Source organism: Solanum lycopersicum, chromosome 1 (assembly GCF_036512215.1).
Source record: "Solanum lycopersicum chromosome 1, SLM_r2.1".
Lineage (NCBI taxonomy): Eukaryota > Viridiplantae > Streptophyta > Magnoliopsida > Solanales > Solanaceae > Solanum > Solanum lycopersicum.
This window is the reverse complement of record NC_090800.1, coordinates 77,989,229-78,006,554: the sequence shown is the minus strand read 5'-3', so window position 1 is coordinate 78,006,554 and position 17,326 is coordinate 77,989,229. Positions and strand designations below refer to the sequence as shown.

Below are 17,326 nucleotides of genomic sequence, written 5' to 3'. Positions count from 1 at the left end.
GGATTACTTTCAAATAGAAAGATAATAGAAATATTATACTTTTGAGACGTATAACAAAAACATAGAACAGTGATAAGTGAAGATGTCAAATTTAATTATATATATATATGAGTTACTCTCTATCTTTCTTATTTCTATAGATAATAACTAATGAATTTAATATATAATAAGGATCAAAATTATTTTTTTAATTTTAGATTTCATAAGCACGGTGCAATATGAAAAGTAATATAGAACGAAGGGACTATAAATTTTGTAAAATTTGTTAGGCGCATTTTGCATGTGCCTCCTGGAGCTGGACATGGTATGGTATGGTACGGTATTTGAAATTTTGGTACCATAATTTCAGTATTTGATTTTTAAACTATTGTATCATTATTATACCAAATTAATTCGGCATGGTTCGATATTTTGAAGTTTGATTTGGATATTTTGCAGAATGGTAAATTGACAACCCTATTTCGTTCAACTTCAACTAATATATACTCGTATAATTGAGTATTATGACTTTGACAATTCAAAAATTGTATCATTCTAACACATTATACATGTAGAAATATATAAATAAAAGTACAAACACCAACAACAATTGCGATGGAGTGATAAGTCACTTGGTATATAGTCACTTTTGTTTGAGTCCACTTGGTATATAGTCACTTTTGTTTCGAAGCATACAAACAATTGCTAACACCCGTCGAAAAACCCGACCCAAGAAATACCCCCAAATCGCCTGTCCTCCTGTAATGCCAATTTGTATTCAATGGATAAGTAGATAATGAGAGCAGCATACGCTGGGCTTGGAGGGAAGAAGATGAAATCTGCGGGACATTGTTTGATTGCTTCTATAACTCCTTTTCATTCTGTTATCCGTTTTGGTAGATTCTCATCAAACTTGTTCTATGGAAGTTCAAGCAAACAAAGGACATTGTGTGCTTATCATCAAAACTCCAAGCTTCACTCTGCTTCTCTAATGGCTGCAGAACGCCATCCTCCTCCTTGGTTCAGGTGCCTGCATATGTTTAACTCCAGTTTTCTCTATTTACAAAGTTGATAAGCTCCACTAATAGTTGTTTATTTAGGGTGTGTTCGGTATGAAGGAAAAATAAATGAGTTTCTTAGTTATTTACATGTGTTTATTAGCTAAGCAAAAATAATATTATCCTAAAAACATCTGAATACAACCTAGATAAATTCTATAGGAGTGTAGGTGGGGGTATGGGGGCAAGGGTGAAGATGAGGTGTGTCGGAGAATGGGGAGAAACAATCAACATGGAATGCCACTTGGAACTTGTTTTTCTTACCTCCAGTGGGAAAGTCATTTTACTTGACTTAAGTTATTTGTTATCACAGAAATAATGTCTTTTTCAAAATAAAAATTGATCAACCGAACATGAGAAAATTGAGAAATATTTGATAGACTGTTATCCTTCGTAATGAAGTCCGGACACACCCTTAATAGCCAAGAATAACTCCCTAATATTTGCAAGCCTTTGTATTTTAACAGTGTTGCCCCCATGATGGACTGGACGGATAACCATTACAGAACTTTGGCCCGCCTTATCTCAAAAAAGGCATGGCTCTACACAGAAATGATTGCTGCAGAAACAATTGTCTACCAGACTGGCAATTTGGTAAAGTAATGTTGCGTGGAATGAGACTATAGTGCTTCTCTACCATACTATAAAGTACTTTGTTGTTTCTCTCTGATAATTAGATCTAAGCAAAACGAAGAGAATTATGTGAGCTAATATTTTGTTCTTATTCTAGACAAATAGAAATGATAAAAAGAGAATAACATTTACCATTCTTCCAAATATCCTTCTGAAGGTGTGCATTGTTGCAGCTCCGGAGGATTCGGTCCTAGTGGTTAGAGCGAGGGTGCGTGATGTGTGGAGTAAGACACACGTCATGGGCTTGAAACCTGCTGCAGACTAAAACGTTGTCTTTAAATGGAGAAGGTTTTCTTGGCTGGGTCATGAAAATTGGGTTGATTTAAAATCAAGTTGCATCCAACTGAGTTGCAAAACATGTGCCCTTAGCCCTCGTGGATTTCTCGGTTATTTGTGTTTTTTTTCTAAAATAAGAAAAGGTGTGGATTGTTGCACTCCCTCTGCCTCAGTTTTTGTTTTCAGTTAGCATTTGGCAAGCTAAGGAGAATTGGAACCGTGCCATAGTAAGTAAAGGCTCACAATTACACAGGATTCAAACTAGACTACTAGTATAATTTAACTCAAGTGTACAGATTAATTTTTTCACTAAATGTGCATAACTCAAATATCTAATAATTTTATTTCATCCATTTGCTGTAAGACTAGACACAGTGAAGTAGTTTAAAGTTGCCTTATGTAATCTTGATCCTCTGACCACCAGCCCCAATTTTTGTATGATAAAAGGAAATAGTGACTATATGTCTTTGTGGGTATATACCTGCTTTCACATAATGTAAACTGATTATTACAAAGAGGCTTTTTACAGTTAACACTTTTATGGGTAAACTGCCTAACTCCAAGGTCAAGGCGAGATACCTAGTTCTACTTTTTTTTTGGTTAGTCTTACACCTGTTTTTAACCCTGATGTTCTCTTGGATTTTGGCAGCTCACTAGTCCTTTGATAGTTTTATTTTTTTGGAGCTGACTCTTCCTACTTCTGTAATTATGCATCTGCTGGATGCTTTGTTTACCAATTCACCACTTATTTCATCAAAAGAAAAGTTCTTAACTTTTATGGGTGGTGCCTGAAAACACTGGTTTGATTGACTAAATAGATGTATTGGACCGTTATTTTTTCAATTATAACAACAACAAAAAAATTGGGTTGTATTTTGAGGTTCAAGTTAGCCAAATTGGTTGGTCGTTTGCGTTCTCCTAAACTAGGACCCTTCTCGCAGTTAGTTGTTCCCATAGAAAACAAATGTTTATTTTGTTAGTATAATATGTGTGGATTAGAAGGGGACCTAGATGATATATTATTGTGTCCTAGGTAGATCTCCTAAAGGAACTTCTCGTACTGGTAGGTTACTATGTTTGCCGCTTGGACCTTTAAGAGCAGCTTATCACTGACTAATGCTTGTGTATCTATCAGCCTATGAGATCTGACATTTATGTGATTCTACTAATATACCAGGATAGATTCTTGGCATATGGCCCTGAGCAACATCCTATAGTGCTTCAAATCGGGGGAAATAAATTGGAGAACTTGGCGAAAGCAACCCAACTGGCAACTCCTTATGGCTATGATGAAATTAATCTTAAGTTAGTTCTTCTTTTCCCATGTACCATATAAGTTTCTAGCCTTTTGTTTAGACCCATAACTGATGCTTCTCCTCTATTATCTATTAGTTGTGGATGTCCGAGTCCAAAAGTAGCTGGACATGGGTGTTTCGGTGTGCGCCTCATGCTTGATCCGAAGGTTCAGATTTGTTTTCTTGATACATCAAATACATTAATTATCTGTAGAGTTCCTCTGATATATGCATAACTTATACAAGGAAAGTTTGTTGCTGAGGCCATGTCCGTAATTGCTGCAAATACAAATGTTCCTGTGAGCGTCAAATGCAGAATTGGAGTTGATGACCATGATTCATACAATGAACTCTGTAAGCTCTTCAAACCACTCATTCACAGGAAACGAGAACAAAGAAGTCTTCATCTTGATTTTTGATTTTCACTTGTTGTTTCTTTCTCTTGTGTGGGTTATGATCCTGCATGTTTGTTTTAAACTCCAATCTTGCTTCCAGAAAATCATCAAAATTGAGCTTCATTAGTTTGTCCAAAATAATTTTTGCAACTTTCAAGTAGGCTTTCCTGTCCTTGTAGCTGCTTGGACATTCGAGTATATCTTAGAAAGCTGACAATAACTTGTAACTATGAACTAGAAGCAAATTGCGTGATCACTTAACCTGGAGCAGAAGCAATGTTACACTTTCAAGTCTTTTTGTTCCCTTTGAGCAATAATGTATTAGTGGATTTGTGAAGTCCGGAGAGGAGCATCTCTGTACTTGCACACACGTTAACACAAGTAACTTAATAGTTCTCTCCACATGCTGGATCTGAAATTAAATGTCATCAAACATAAAAAAAGAGAACAGGGAGATCACAATTTAAGAGAAACACATGCTTAAAAATGTTACGTAGGTAATGTGCATAGTGGCTTAACCAAAAAAGTTTCCACGTGTAAAACTTACTCAACTAGGTTAGCTGACAGCCTGGCACATTGTTTGACATGATTCTCATGCATATTTTTCTACTGCTGTTGTTTAGGATAGTTCTTATGTTTTGTATGCACTAGGCATAGCTAAGATGAGTGTTTGATTCTGCCTCATGTTTATCAGAACACAGCTATTAAAAGGAAAAAAAGAAAGAGAAAGAGAAGAATGTGAAAAGTGTTGTCTATTAACTGATTGACCTCCCCAATGAGTCTTACCCTATCAGTTAACATGGTTTAGATCCCCCAGTTGGTGTGGTAAATAGTGCTGCTCTCTTCTCCATAAATTAGAAAATATTGACCTTCCTTTCATGTGTACAGGTGATTTTATTTATGAGGTTTCTTCTCATTCACCAACTCGGCATTTTATTATACATTCTCGGAAGGCATTACTGAATGGAATCAGCCCAGCAGATAATCGAAAAATCCCCCCACTCAAGTAGGCAGTTTGTAATAGCTTAATAATCCAGCAAGGATTTATGATAATGAACCAAGTGAAATTATATATCTCTATTTAATCATTTACTGGTGTATTTGTAGCCAAGACTTTCCTGTCTTTATATCTCATCAATTGTTCCTAATCACTGATAAACAAATGGATGTTAGTAATTGCTCATAATGACTAGCTAAGGTGGCAATTGATAGGTATGAGTACTACTATGCCCTTTTGCGTGATTTCCCTGATCTGCAGTTCACGATAAATGGAGGCATAACTTCTATTGAGGAGGTAAGTATCGCAAACCTATATGGAGTTGACATGTACAAATTTGTGAATAAATGCTTTTAAAATGCAAAAATCAAATGTTGACAGAATGCTGGATGTCTGATCCATTTAAAATACCTAATACTTCCACATCTTGAGAAGGCTATGATATCTCCTTGATAGGCTTCTTTCTGTTTGAAAAATAACTCGTCAAAAAAGAAAGAAAAAATTAAAAGAGATGCATGTATATTCTCTTTCTTAGTCAACAAAAATCTAGATACAAATTATGCCCCTCCCAATTCAGAGTCCAATCTTGTGCCAATTTAGGCCTGGGAAGTTTCGCCGAAAACTGTATAAGTAACTGGTTTTTCTAGTCTTTCTTGCACATTGATTGTTTAGGCTTTGTCAAACTTCATACTTGCACATAGAATTTCTTCTCCATTTACCGATCTTTTTGTGGTTAACATATTCTATTTTAACGCTGCACTTTCATAAACCTACCCCTTTTCTGGTTGTTGCATTTGTAGGTTAATGCGGCACGCATAGAAGGAGCTCATGGGGTTATGCTGGGACGTGCAGCTTACGGACAGTACGAAAAGTTTCTATATTTGTAGCCATTTCAATATTTTGACCTTAATTGTTTGATATATGTGTACATATTTTTGTATTCCCTTCTCCTAGATGTTCACTTATTTGTTTTACACTTCACTACTAGTTCTTTTATCTACTAGACACCTGAGTATGACCTCCCAAAATATAGATTTCTATGGATTCTATAGGTTTGACATATTCTCCTGTAATGCCTTTGTGGATCTTCTTGAGAAGAATGTCCTCGTAGATCTTGCAAGTTGATAATTGTATGTTTGAGCTAACCATTAAATTGAAAAATAAAAATAAAATTGTCTGATCGTCTCTAGAGAACTTGAAAGACAATGCCCACCGGCTTCTCTTTAAGTTGATATTCCCAATAAAGTAGTTAATTTTCTGAAGAGAGATGGCTTTTACACCCTTTGGGGTGGCTCAGGTGGTTTGGATTGGGACTTCCATAATGGAAGTCTCAAATTCGAAACCCCTTTCCTGAGACAGCAGGGGGTTGTTCTTCTTGGTCGAGCTTGTCGCACGGGGCTTGCTTAGTGCGTGCTTAGTGCGGTTCACCTCTCCTATGTGGTTCTGTGCTCACCCAAAAGGTAGCGGCTGCGGGGTCCCTTGTCAACAACGCCAAAGAAAAGAAGAGAGGTGGTTTTTACTACACATGATACTTTAGAGTTGTAAATATGCTGTGTACTTCAAATTTATTGTTTTAAGCTATTCTTTCTGGATAAGCTTGCTGGTGTGGATCCATAAGAAAGATTCTTGGTAAGTAGAAGCTTTTCATATTCATTGGGTTATTGAGAAAAAAGAGCAGCAACCTTTTGACCTCTGTAGGGGAATATGCAAAAAAAATACCAAGTAACAGTAAGTCAGTAACTGAAATCTGAATAGTGGACGTCACGTGATAAAGTAGGGATCTTGTGACTCTGATTCTAGTTTTTGGGTCGATAATGCAGAATGACAAATCCCATTATATGTTTTGAAGCTCTAACTGCTAACCTTGACAGCTTATTTTTTATTAGGTTCTCTCATTTTCTTGACATGTTAAGACAACTCATGCTTTTGACAGTCCATGGCAGATTCTAGGACTTGTTGACAGCGCCATATATGGTGCACCTCTTCGTAGTATAACTCGGCGCCAGGTTCTCATTGGCATCTGCATTTTATTTTTTGAGTGAAATCTTCCTACTTGAATGACATATGATCTCATTATTACTCGCGTCTTTGTGGTGGCAGGTTCTTGAACAATATCAGGTCTATGGTGATTCGGTCCTTAGAATATATGGACCTAAGCCAACTGTCCGGGAAGTTGTCAAGGTAGGGTCTCTGATCACTTTATTGTTTTGAGCTATTAGCCTTAGCTGTGTTTGGAATTCCGCAAGCTAAAAAACTTCTAAAAACTTAGTAAGCGAATTTCTGTTGTCTGGACATTGTATTCTACTGATGCATGGTTTGGCCTATCTTCCTCATAATTGCTCTGTATATTCTCTTCTTTTCTTAGTTTTAACATTTAATTAGGGCTTTGACTCCCAACACATTTTACTGTTGTCATCATTTGAACTTTTCCCTGTACAGCCTTTGCTTGGCCTATTTCATGCAGAGCCTAGAAATGTTGTGTGGAAGCGTGCGGTTGATGCTGCTTTCCGGCACTGCACGGTATGTCACTACTGAATTATGACAATAAGAAGTGCTCTCTTTAATAATCATGACAGATTGAATTGCTCTTTCCATTGTCATATTCTGCTGTGGTGGAATTATCTCTTTCACCTAGTATGAAAGAAATTTCTGAGACTACATTTCATTTTCCCGAGTGGAATCTGATTTTTGTAGTTTAGAGAAAATTGTTGGAAGAGTTATAATGCTTCTTTATGTTGGAGAAATAATAAAAGAACCATGAGAAGATGTGAAAATGGTAGGCATTGCTACATATTAATTTGATTTTATGAAATTCATGGACCTTGCCATTTTAGGAAAGATGTCACGTTACGTGCATTTTAAGCACATTCATATCTAAACGAAAAAATAATATCAGAAACAATAGTTTGATGTGCCTGTATGGCCCATCAGGAGCAAGCTTTGTTAAATTTTGTTTGTCGCTGGCAGGGTAACTTTAAAGTTCTTTTCCATTCAAGCCCTCCTGCAGTAAGTTTTTGAAACTGATTTTAAACCTTGTAGACAATTAAATCCCTCTTCGAAGAGACATTAGGGGAAATTCCAGACGAGGTCCTTGATGCTCCCATTACAGAAGTTCCCTCTGGTAGTACAGATACATTCATTAAGGCGAAGAGTTTGTTACCTCCTCCATACACAGTTAATGAAGAAGAATTACTATATGCTTAAAATATACATTATTTTTTTTACCTTCGTGTTTGTATCCACTGAAATGTATTCGTTCTTTCAGTATTATGTGTTCTAGTTGCCTCATTTTTTGGGATGTAAAAGTGAAATCTTACAAACTCACTGCTGCTATGAACAGAAAGCAGGAGCTACTGACATATTTTTCCAACTTTTTTTTTAATATATACAGTCTATTGTGTAACAAATTCAACCTAACTATACAGACCAAACTTGAAGCCTTGATATTATTAGATTCTTTTGAAATTCAATTTATACTCAATCTAATAACTAGCCTTAGCATCTCATTTGCTTTGAACTTTTGCAATTTAATTTGTCTGATTTTCTTGTTTCATTATTCCTTTTATCAACTTCCTTCTTAATATTACCTAGGGATTAATATTTGTGGAGTTTTTCCAGAAATATTATACATGACTTTAATTTTCAACAGTGTTTTTCTTTTGTTGTTGTTATAATTTCAGAATAAATATAAATTTCTCTATTGAAATAGTCCAGTTGACTTAAAAATTCATTGGAAAATTTTAGTAGTTAATCGGTTGGTTGTCTACATAAATTTCACTTCTGATGCAATTTTGATTTGTGGAGAAACGGTAACATCAAAAAGTTCTTTAATTAATTGGTTGGTTGACTATGTAAATTTCACTTCTGGTGCAATTTTGATTCATGGAAAAAAGGTAATATCAAAAAGTTCCATACTTAATTGGTTGGTTGACTACGTAAATTTCACTTGTGGTGCAATTTTGATTCATGGAGAAAAGGTAATATCAAAAAGTTTCGTAGTTAATTAATTGGTTGATTATGTAAATTTCACTTGTGGTGCAATTTTGATTCATGGAGAAAAGATAATATCAAAAAGTTCCGTAGTTGATTGACTACGTGAATTTCACTTCTGGTTATCAAAAAATATTAAAAAGTTCCGTTGCCGGGACTTGAACCCGGGTCTCTCGGGTGAGAGCCGAGTATCCTAACCAACTAGACTACAACGGATTGTTGAATATGTTATGTTATCTTTTCAATATATCTCAATAAGATAATACTCCATTAATACATTTCACAAAAGGAAAAAAAAAAACATAATACAGTAGCAGTTGTAACAATAGTTCCTAGCCATCATGATTCTAAAATTGCACTTCCTTTAATTTCCTACTACCCCCATAAAATTGCCAATGATTGTCTCAAGGAGAAAAGGAATTGAAGAAATGAAATTAAGGGACATGTATAAAGGAGAAAGGACAAAAATTAATTCCGCAAAAATGTCAACGGGTGCGGCTCGGAAGGGCATTTTGGGAATAACACCCCCTTTGTTGTGTATTTAACGTTTGTACATAAAGCTTTGACAGTTAAACCTCCTTCGTGACGTATATTCACATTTTCCATTTGTATCCCTTTGCATGGAACAGTTTTGCTGCATTTTAATTTAATTGCAGTTTGTGTGAAACTCGTTCCCTTTATATTTTTGAACATTATATTACTCACACGCACTGCTTCTTTCTGGAAAAAAACATAAATAAATAAAAAATATTAGCAATAATCGTAATTAAATTAGCATTTTCATAAGTCATATGAGAAAAATATTAGTTGCATAGTTTATTAAGGTCAGTGGTAATTTGTGCAAAATTTGGAAAATTAAAGGTTTGAATTGTATCTAATGAAAATACAAGGATTAAGAAAGTAATTAATCAAATATAATGGGTCTCAGGGTGAATTATTATAATATTGTGTTTTTTTTCATTTCCATAATACAATATTTTTGGATATAAAAACTCCTTAATTATTATCCCACTTGTGCCTAATTTAAGTGATATCGTTCAGATTTTAAGAGTCAAGTTGTTTTTTTTAATTTTGACAATGAAATACGTAATTTTTTTGAAATAAAGTTTAAATTTTTGAAGATCGCACGTAGAAAATTGACTATTTAAAAAAAAATAGAAATCGTATAAAAAAAATTTCGATCAAAGAAAAACTCGTTTGACTCTTGAAATTGCCACAATTGGGATTGGAGGAGGGGGTATTTTACTAAAGTTATTCCCAAAATAATTACTATTACTTTCTACTTCATGAAGTGAGTATAATTCTAAATTATTATTATTGTTATTGATAGTGTGTTTAATGAATATAATTATAATTATAATTACCTGCTCTTTGCATGGTTTATCTTGGTCACAATAAAATTGATCAATGATTATGGGGTTGGTCACATTCACCATCTGTATATTTTGAAAAAGAATATCTTTTGCATATCCACGTCCTCCCTATTTAAATTATAAACAATTAAAAAATGTTAAACATACAAAAACACAAGAATATAAACTGTAATAAAACTGCTAATTAAGGCTAATAAGTTTGAATCAAAGACAAATCTATTTTATATCTTGAAAATAATAAATAGAATAAAATATCAACTTAGATAAAGTGAGGTGTTAATAACGTTATTTACCAGTTTTTCAACAAAAACTAAATAGTTGCTAGGTAATTAATTTGCTAAATGAGTGGTGAAAAATCATTAGGAACTGAAAATAGATGATAACTGAATTAATATTACTTTTTTTTTTTAGTGTTCGGTACACAGAGTTTGATTAAATTCAATTCGCACCGAAAAGTGTCAGAGGGTAAAACACTACTTAACGAAGGCGACTCCATATTTTGGAGGAATCAAACTTGAGACTTCTGGTTAATGACGAAGAAATACTTATCATTCCACCACAATTCTTAGCTTGTTACTGCAGAATAATTATTACTTTACCTATTTAGAGTAATTTCAAAAATAGATTTCTATTTTTATTTCTCGCTATATATTCTTAATATTAATTACTTATTCTTCAAATTATTTTTTAAGATCTGATACAATACATTTTATATTAATAGAAATAGTGTGATTAAAGAGTCATGTTAATTATTATTTTTTTAATGGAAAACCAAATGATATAATATATACCTGCCAAGACTTTATTCTTAATCCATTAGTTGTTCCCCTCAATGTAGCATCATGTACATAAATATTTGAAACAACATCCTCCTCTTTATTTTTACCCAAGCTTCCAATACTATAAAGAAAAAAATTAAAATTAGTATTTTTTTTATTATTATATAGATATATATATATTTTTTAATAATTCTCTACCATATATACTAGGCATAATCCATATATTAAATCGTAAATTTGATTTCAAATATTAACTTTGACCTCAAAATTTCATAGTGCACAAATAGGCATTTCAACTATCCCATCTTTCAATAAATAAACACGCGATTCCTACCTGGCAAAATGCACGCATTCTGCGCGAGTGAGGGGTAATTTTTGAGGCCCACAATGGTAAAAAAAATGCTGAAATGACAATTCTACTCTTAATGAATCTATTTTATATTAATTAACATTAATTTTAATTTTTTTTAGTTTCAAAATGACATGTAAGATATTTTTTTTAAAAAAAAAGATATGCAAAATGTTTAGTTAGTTGGCAGCCACTGATTGGCTCACTAATACACGTGGGAGCGTTTGCATTTCATGCACTTTGGCTCCAAAAATCGCGTGTTTATTTATTGAAAAATAGGATAGTTAAAGTGCCTTTTTGTGCAATATAAAAGTTTAAAGTCAAAATTAAAATTTGAAACTAAATTTACGGTCCAATATATATATTACGCCTATATCGTGTATTGCATATACTTACCTTATTCCATGGCCAGGTCCACAATGTATATATCTTGCTCTAACATTAGTGGAACCATTTACTATTGAGATACAATCATCACCTAATTAATTAACCCAAAAAAACATATAATTAATTAATTAATGTAATTTATTTTAATTTTTTAATTAATAAAAAAAATACCTGTTTCAATATATGAATGGTGAATATCGATATCTTTTGTCCCCGAAACATGAATTCCATCAGTGTTTGGGCTATCATAAGGTGCTGTAATTTTCAATCTTGAAACTTCAACAAGTTCACTTTTTGTAATTGTTAAGTGCATTTTTTGTGGATTTTTAAAACCTAAATTTCTCACTTTCAAATTTGTACAATTATAAAAGGACATAGCCTGTCAAAAATTAAGATATATTAATATTAGTGTTTTATTGCTTAATTTTATAAACTATATAATAATATTTTTATATAAATATATAAAAGTTGGGTTGAAAGTACTTACAGTTGGAACTGTTAGTGTTTTTGTATTACATGGCTGCAGAAAAAAGAGAGAATATTAATGATATAATAAAACATGTAAAAACGAATTGATTGTGAATTTTTATTTTCTGTGGTATCAAAAGTGAAAAACAATTTATATTTGACGGATTAAGTCGAATTAATATTTTTGGGAAGGATTTTTTTTTTTCAGAAACAATTTTTACTTATGTTTAAAAAGATTTTTTCTTTCATTAGAAAATTTAATTTAGCCTCGTAGAAGTTTGACTAAATAGACTATAAACATAAATATTTTTTTTAATATAAAGGTACTTTTTAGAGTACTCAAAAATACTTTTTCTTCTTCTAAAAGCTTGTCTACAAACAACTCATTTTTATTTTTCTTACAAATATTTTTGACCTTGCCTTTTAAACTCATCAAACAAAAACACATTTTTTTTATACATGGTGTAACATAGAAAAATAAATATTTAAAAAAAAAAAAAAAACTCACAATAGTTTTATCAACTTTGCAAGAATTTTTCCACCATATTTGTCCATTGCCATCAATACTTCCAACACCTTCAACTATAAAATTTTCCATATTTTGGAATAAAAGCCAATGTCTTTTATCTTCATTATAATCTGATATATCTTTTGAAGCTCTTAGTTCTCCATTTATCTAAATAAAAACAAAAAAAAATATTTAAATAAAAAGAGTAATTAGGAAATTAAATTACAAATTTTAGATCTAAATTGTACTAATATATAGTACAAATATTTTTTATTTATTAAACTCACCATCATTCTAAGTCCTTTCTTACAAGGACCATGAAACTTAATTGGTCCAATGTAATATATTTTGTGTCTTGGAATTAAAAGCACACCATTTTCTGTTTTGCATGTCTTCTTCCAAGCCTTTATGAATGCCTGAAAATTGAAATATTTATACGATCAGATCACCTTACAAAATAAGTATAACGTAAATCTCTCCGTAATACACATTATTGACAACATTATAGGTTTTGACTACACTAATAATACAATATGTTTACAATATCTGTGTATATATATTCTAATTCATTCCAGGATTATTTGATAGGGCACAGTCAAGTAGGAGAAAGGAGTTCATTCAAATTTCTTTCGACGAAAAACGATATATGTTTCTCTCTTCACATTTTAAACACTCGAAAAAAATTCTAACTACGTCACTGTTATTTAACATACAAATTTGACTTATTATTTTTTTACCTGTGTATCATCTGAAATTCCATCACCTTTGGCTCCAAAAGATTGTATATCAATAATTGCTTGTGTTCTCTTTTTCACATGACCATGTTTTATTGGTTTTTCAATCTTCTTTTTTCCATTACAAGAAGTTGCAAACAATGAAGTGGCTAATAATACTATAAAGAGAATTCTAAAAAGCATTTTTTTGTGTTTTTTTTTTTTGCCTTTTTTTGCTCTTGTTGGAACTTACAAAGGAAATAAAAAATCAAAATGAAAAAAGAACTTTGTACTAACTCAATTTGATCATAAAGTACATATCATCAATATATATATATATATATATGAAGGAAAGAAATTAATGGTTCTTACAAAAAGTATTATTTTTTAGAACAAAAAATGAGAGGAAAAAAGAAAGTCAACAATTTGAAGATTCAGTTATATTTCAACTTAGGAAAATATAGTATTTTCTCACAATAATGGTTTCTTACTTCCCTTTTGCTTGTTATTAGAGTCATCCATCATACAAGCATGACTTTGTAAGAAAACCAGATAACTTCCTAATAATTCATCTAGTTAAACCTACTTTAAAGTTTACTGATCCGACTAATTTAAATTTACAATACTGTAAGAATTTCCACAAGAGAAGTTATAGCAATTCGTATTGAAGTGGATCTTATTCTCGAGTCCTGGATATGACCTCTCGATTCTAATTAAAAGTAAGAAATTTTTATCATTCACCAACCAAGGGCGAAATTTGGGGGCAACTCTATCCTTAGTTGAAAAATTATATTATACGCATATGGTCAGGTCAATATATATATATATATATAATATTGAATTTTCTTAATTCTTCAAATTTTTATTTTTTTATATTTTGAATCTCTTTAATTAAAAAAAAATTAGAAACCATTTTAGGGTAGGTTAGCTAAATATACTTCTAATATAAAGGTTTGGAAAGAGTAGCTAAGCTTCTCTAACTAAATATATTACTATAATTAGAGATTTGTAGAAAACATAATATAGTTTTAAAAAATGTCTGAAGAATAATTAACTTGACTTTGGAGACTTTTTTTTTTAATCAATACTTATATAGGATAGAAATTAAAGGGAACATTTTATAATATAATGGTTAATTTATTAAAGTAAATATGTGAACGTTAAATGTAATAAATCCATGGATTTGGAATTAAAAAACTCATCATAACCTTAGATTAATTTAATTAGTTGCCGGAATACATGAATTTAATACTCCTTCTATCCTCCATCCTTATACAATTAGTCCTGATGTTTCGCGAGAATTAATTAGATTAATTTTTGAAGATAAAATTATATTAAAAACATTGTATGTTGCGATTCTTTGATGAAAAAAAATCATACACTAATCAAAATTTAGAGAGTTCAATTCTCGAAAAAATAAAACCTTACAAATATTTTAGTAATGGTAATTAATTTTCATAAACACACTATCTAGTGGAGCATTTCTATAGGAAATGATTATGTAACAAACAAATGAAACGTTGAATCGTGTTTATATAGTTTTTTTGAAAACTTTATATAAAGTCAAAGTTTCCCAGAAAAAAAGAAAAATAAAGTCAAACATCTTTTGCTAGACTTATAAATTAATAATATCTCAAAACACTTCTCAATTTCTTATTATCCTATTTAAATTAAGTTTGTTCATAAATTCTCAAATATTTTTGTTAAAAAAAAAATTGATCTGAAAATGTATTTCACTTCTTTTTTTTTTTTGGAAAAACATGACTTATAGTCTTATAATACCAACCAAAACGAATTGAAAGGTTCATTAATGTTCAAATTAATTAAGTCCTTTACCACTTTAGGTGTTCATTATAAGAAAGGAATTAATTAGTCTTTTATTGTTAATTTTTTGTGTGTGTGTGCGCTAATGCACATTGTTAATAAGGATATGGAGTAGTTTGGTAAGGAATATTGGGGAAATTAGCATTAGTTTAGGTTTAGAATTGACTTTTATTTTATTTATTTTTTTGTGTGTGTAAGAAAAGAGTAAGTTTGAAGAAGATAGAAAATGGGAGACTTGTGTTTAAGTGTGATTTGGTAGAGTTAAAGTCTATTGTTCTAACTTGGCTTGCTAGCTATAGTGTGTTTGGACAAAATGCATTTACTTATGGATTAATATTATGAAAATATAATTTGTATATACTTTTCAAAGAAAAATTGCATGGTGTTAAATATAACAAGATTCATATCAATGCTCAAAGAAACGAAAATAAAGAAAGATAATATTTAAAATATTATTGGAAGGAAGGGAAAATATGAAATTCATTTTTTATTTTCTTTGGAGTTGGAATAACTTGTTTTTTCAATCAATTCTACGTCAAAAAAGTGAGTTCGAAATTAAAAGGGTAATTTTTTTCTTTTGAAAAATATAAACGGCATATCAAATTTTTATTTTATTAAAGCGGCAAAATCTTCTTTTGACAAATATTGATGCTGTTAAGTTTTTTTTTCTCAAAGATCGCTGCAGGAACAACGATTTTCTAAAAAAAATTATTTTCAGACCAAAAAATGGCTGCCTTTTATAAAATAAAAAACAGAAATTTAAAATTAAAATCGTTGTCAATGAAGCGATTTGCTTTAAACCCCCTTTTTTTTAACCATGGTTGTCACTTGATTTTTATTTTTATCCTTTAAAAAAAGGAAAAAATGTATATAATAGCAAACTAATAACCTAAATTAAATGGAATAGCTATGGTTTGATTTAATTGTGCTCCATAGCAAACATTAGCTAAAATTTGCCAGCGTCTCTCTCCCAAAAATCTCCTTCGCCACTCTCCATTCTCGCTCGCCTCTCTCGCTTTATACGCAGAAGTGTATAATTCTGTTTTTATTTTGTATAAAGCGAGAGAAAATTGTATATACACATGCAAAAATGTATATCTTCATGTTATACACTTAATTATACAATTTACAAACATTTTACTTCAAATATTACAGAGAAAAAGGTAAACGAATTATACAATTGCAGTGAAATACAATTTTCTCTAGCTTTATACAACAGAAGTGTATATATTGTGTTTCTGTTTTTGTATAAAGCGAGAAAAACATATATCTTCTTGCTATACACTTATAATTATGCAATATACATAAATTTTAATTCGATTCAACTGTATGCAAAACAAATTATACAATTGCAGCGAAATAGGCCAGCGAATTATACAATTGTATATGTATAGCAAATTATACAGTTTTATGTTTGCTATGGAGCACAATTATGCAAAATTTGCTATAGCATACAAATATGAATTTTTTGTTTGCTATATATGAAAGTTGCACTTAAAAAAAAAGGTTCTTAAGAAAATTCAAGGCAGCCACAAACGAAATTTTTGATAAAATATTTGGCAGCAATTTTCTAATTTTTTCCCAATAAAATCGCTCCTTGGCTAGCAATTTGTAGATTTTTTTTTTAATTTCTTAAAGAGAATACAACAACAATTTTCATTTTTCTAAAAAAGAAAATCAAGAAAAACGCTGCAAGGGCAACCATGTTTGAAAAGTAACTTTTTTTTAGACAAAATTGCTGCCACAACAATGATTTTACAGAATTTTTTTTTTAGTAACGGCGTCAATAATTGTTAGAAGGAAATCGCTCCGTTAGAAGCAGTTTTGCTCTTTTGGTTAAAAAAAATTGATATGCCGTTTATTTTGTTGAAAGAAAAAAATTGTCCTTTTAAAACCTGACACCTAAAAAAGTTATCATCTATATGGAAAAGTATTTATATTACTATTTAGCTCATCGTGATCCATCATATTTTTGTTTAAATGATATTTTAGGTCAATCATTAAGTCAATATAATTTCCCCTTTTCAACACTCCTAAACTAGAGGTGTTCATGGTTCGATTCAGAAATGTTATATGTTAAAATTAAAATCAAATCAATCTAGTTGATTTTTTAAATTTCTAAAATCAAATCAAATCAAATAAAAAAATAACTTTCGAATTTGGTTATTGATGTTTTGGTTTGGTTCAGTATTTTTTATTTTTCAACTTGAAAGTAATTACTTTTTGAGGACATACATATCTTGATAGACACAAACACCTAGTACATGAACAATCCACAGAAAAACTATTATTGATTCAATTA

General features: G+C 31.0%; 2 protein-coding genes and 1 non-coding gene across 3 annotated transcripts; 1 reads left to right on the top strand and 2 right to left on the bottom strand.

Moving 5' to 3' along the window:
* Positions 1 to 657: 657 nt before the first annotated feature.
* LOC101248235 (uncharacterized) lies at positions 658 to 8,040 on the top strand. The gene is made up of 12 exons (XM_004229587.5): positions 658 to 1,005; positions 1,505 to 1,631; positions 3,124 to 3,251; positions 3,339 to 3,408; positions 3,493 to 3,595; positions 4,525 to 4,642; positions 4,849 to 4,930; positions 5,434 to 5,495; positions 6,567 to 6,639; positions 6,734 to 6,814; positions 7,073 to 7,153; positions 7,673 to 8,040. The coding sequence occupies exons 1-12, from the start codon at positions 776 to 778 to the stop codon at positions 7,835 to 7,837; spliced, it is 1,320 nt and encodes a 439-aa protein (XP_004229635.1). The 5' UTR covers positions 658 to 775; the 3' UTR covers positions 7,838 to 8,040.
* A 726-nt stretch (positions 8,041 to 8,766) lies between these two features.
* Positions 8,767 to 8,839, bottom strand: TRNAE-CUC (transfer RNA glutamic acid (anticodon CUC)). The gene has a single exon. It is a non-coding gene; the product is annotated as a tRNA-Glu (tRNA).
* On the bottom strand, positions 8,840 to 13,510 carry LOC101263946 (polygalacturonase-like). The gene is made up of 9 exons (XM_004231070.5): positions 13,225 to 13,510; positions 12,775 to 12,903; positions 12,488 to 12,655; positions 11,999 to 12,031; positions 11,683 to 11,890; positions 11,521 to 11,602; positions 10,788 to 10,896; positions 9,988 to 10,104; positions 8,840 to 9,343 (listed from the first exon to the last, which is right to left on the bottom strand). The coding sequence occupies exons 1-9, from the start codon at positions 13,402 to 13,404 to the stop codon at positions 9,092 to 9,094; spliced, it is 1,278 nt and encodes a 425-aa protein (XP_004231118.1). The 5' UTR covers positions 13,405 to 13,510; the 3' UTR covers positions 8,840 to 9,091.
* Between the last annotated feature and the right edge of the window lie 3,816 nt (positions 13,511 to 17,326).

What these genes read in the sequence shown, in the direction of transcription:
- LOC101263946 (XM_004231070.5), bottom strand. Translation starts at nt 13,404, where the DNA reads ATGCTTTTTAGAATTCTCTTTATAGTATTATTAGCCACTTCATTGTTT. An exon ending in AGAAAGGACTTAGAATGATG is followed by an intron (nt 12,656 to 12,774) that starts GTGAGTTTAATA and finishes GTTTTTATTTAG; the next exon opens with ATAAATGGAGAACTAAGAGC. An exon ending in TAAGAATAAAGTCTTGGCAG is followed by an intron (nt 10,105 to 10,787) that starts GTATATATTATA and finishes TAATTTAAATAG; the next exon opens with GGAGGACGTGGATATGCAAA.
- LOC101248235 (XM_004229587.5), top strand. Translation starts at nt 776, where the DNA reads ATGAGAGCAGCATACGCTGGGCTTGGAGGGAAGAAGATGAAATCTGCG. An exon ending in TCTACCAGACTGGCAATTTG is followed by an intron (nt 1,632 to 3,123) that starts GTAAAGTAATGT and finishes CTAATATACCAG; the next exon opens with GATAGATTCTTGGCATATGG. An exon ending in GGACGTGCAGCTTACGGACA is followed by an intron (nt 5,496 to 6,566) that starts GTACGAAAAGTT and finishes TGCTTTTGACAG; the next exon opens with TCCATGGCAGATTCTAGGAC.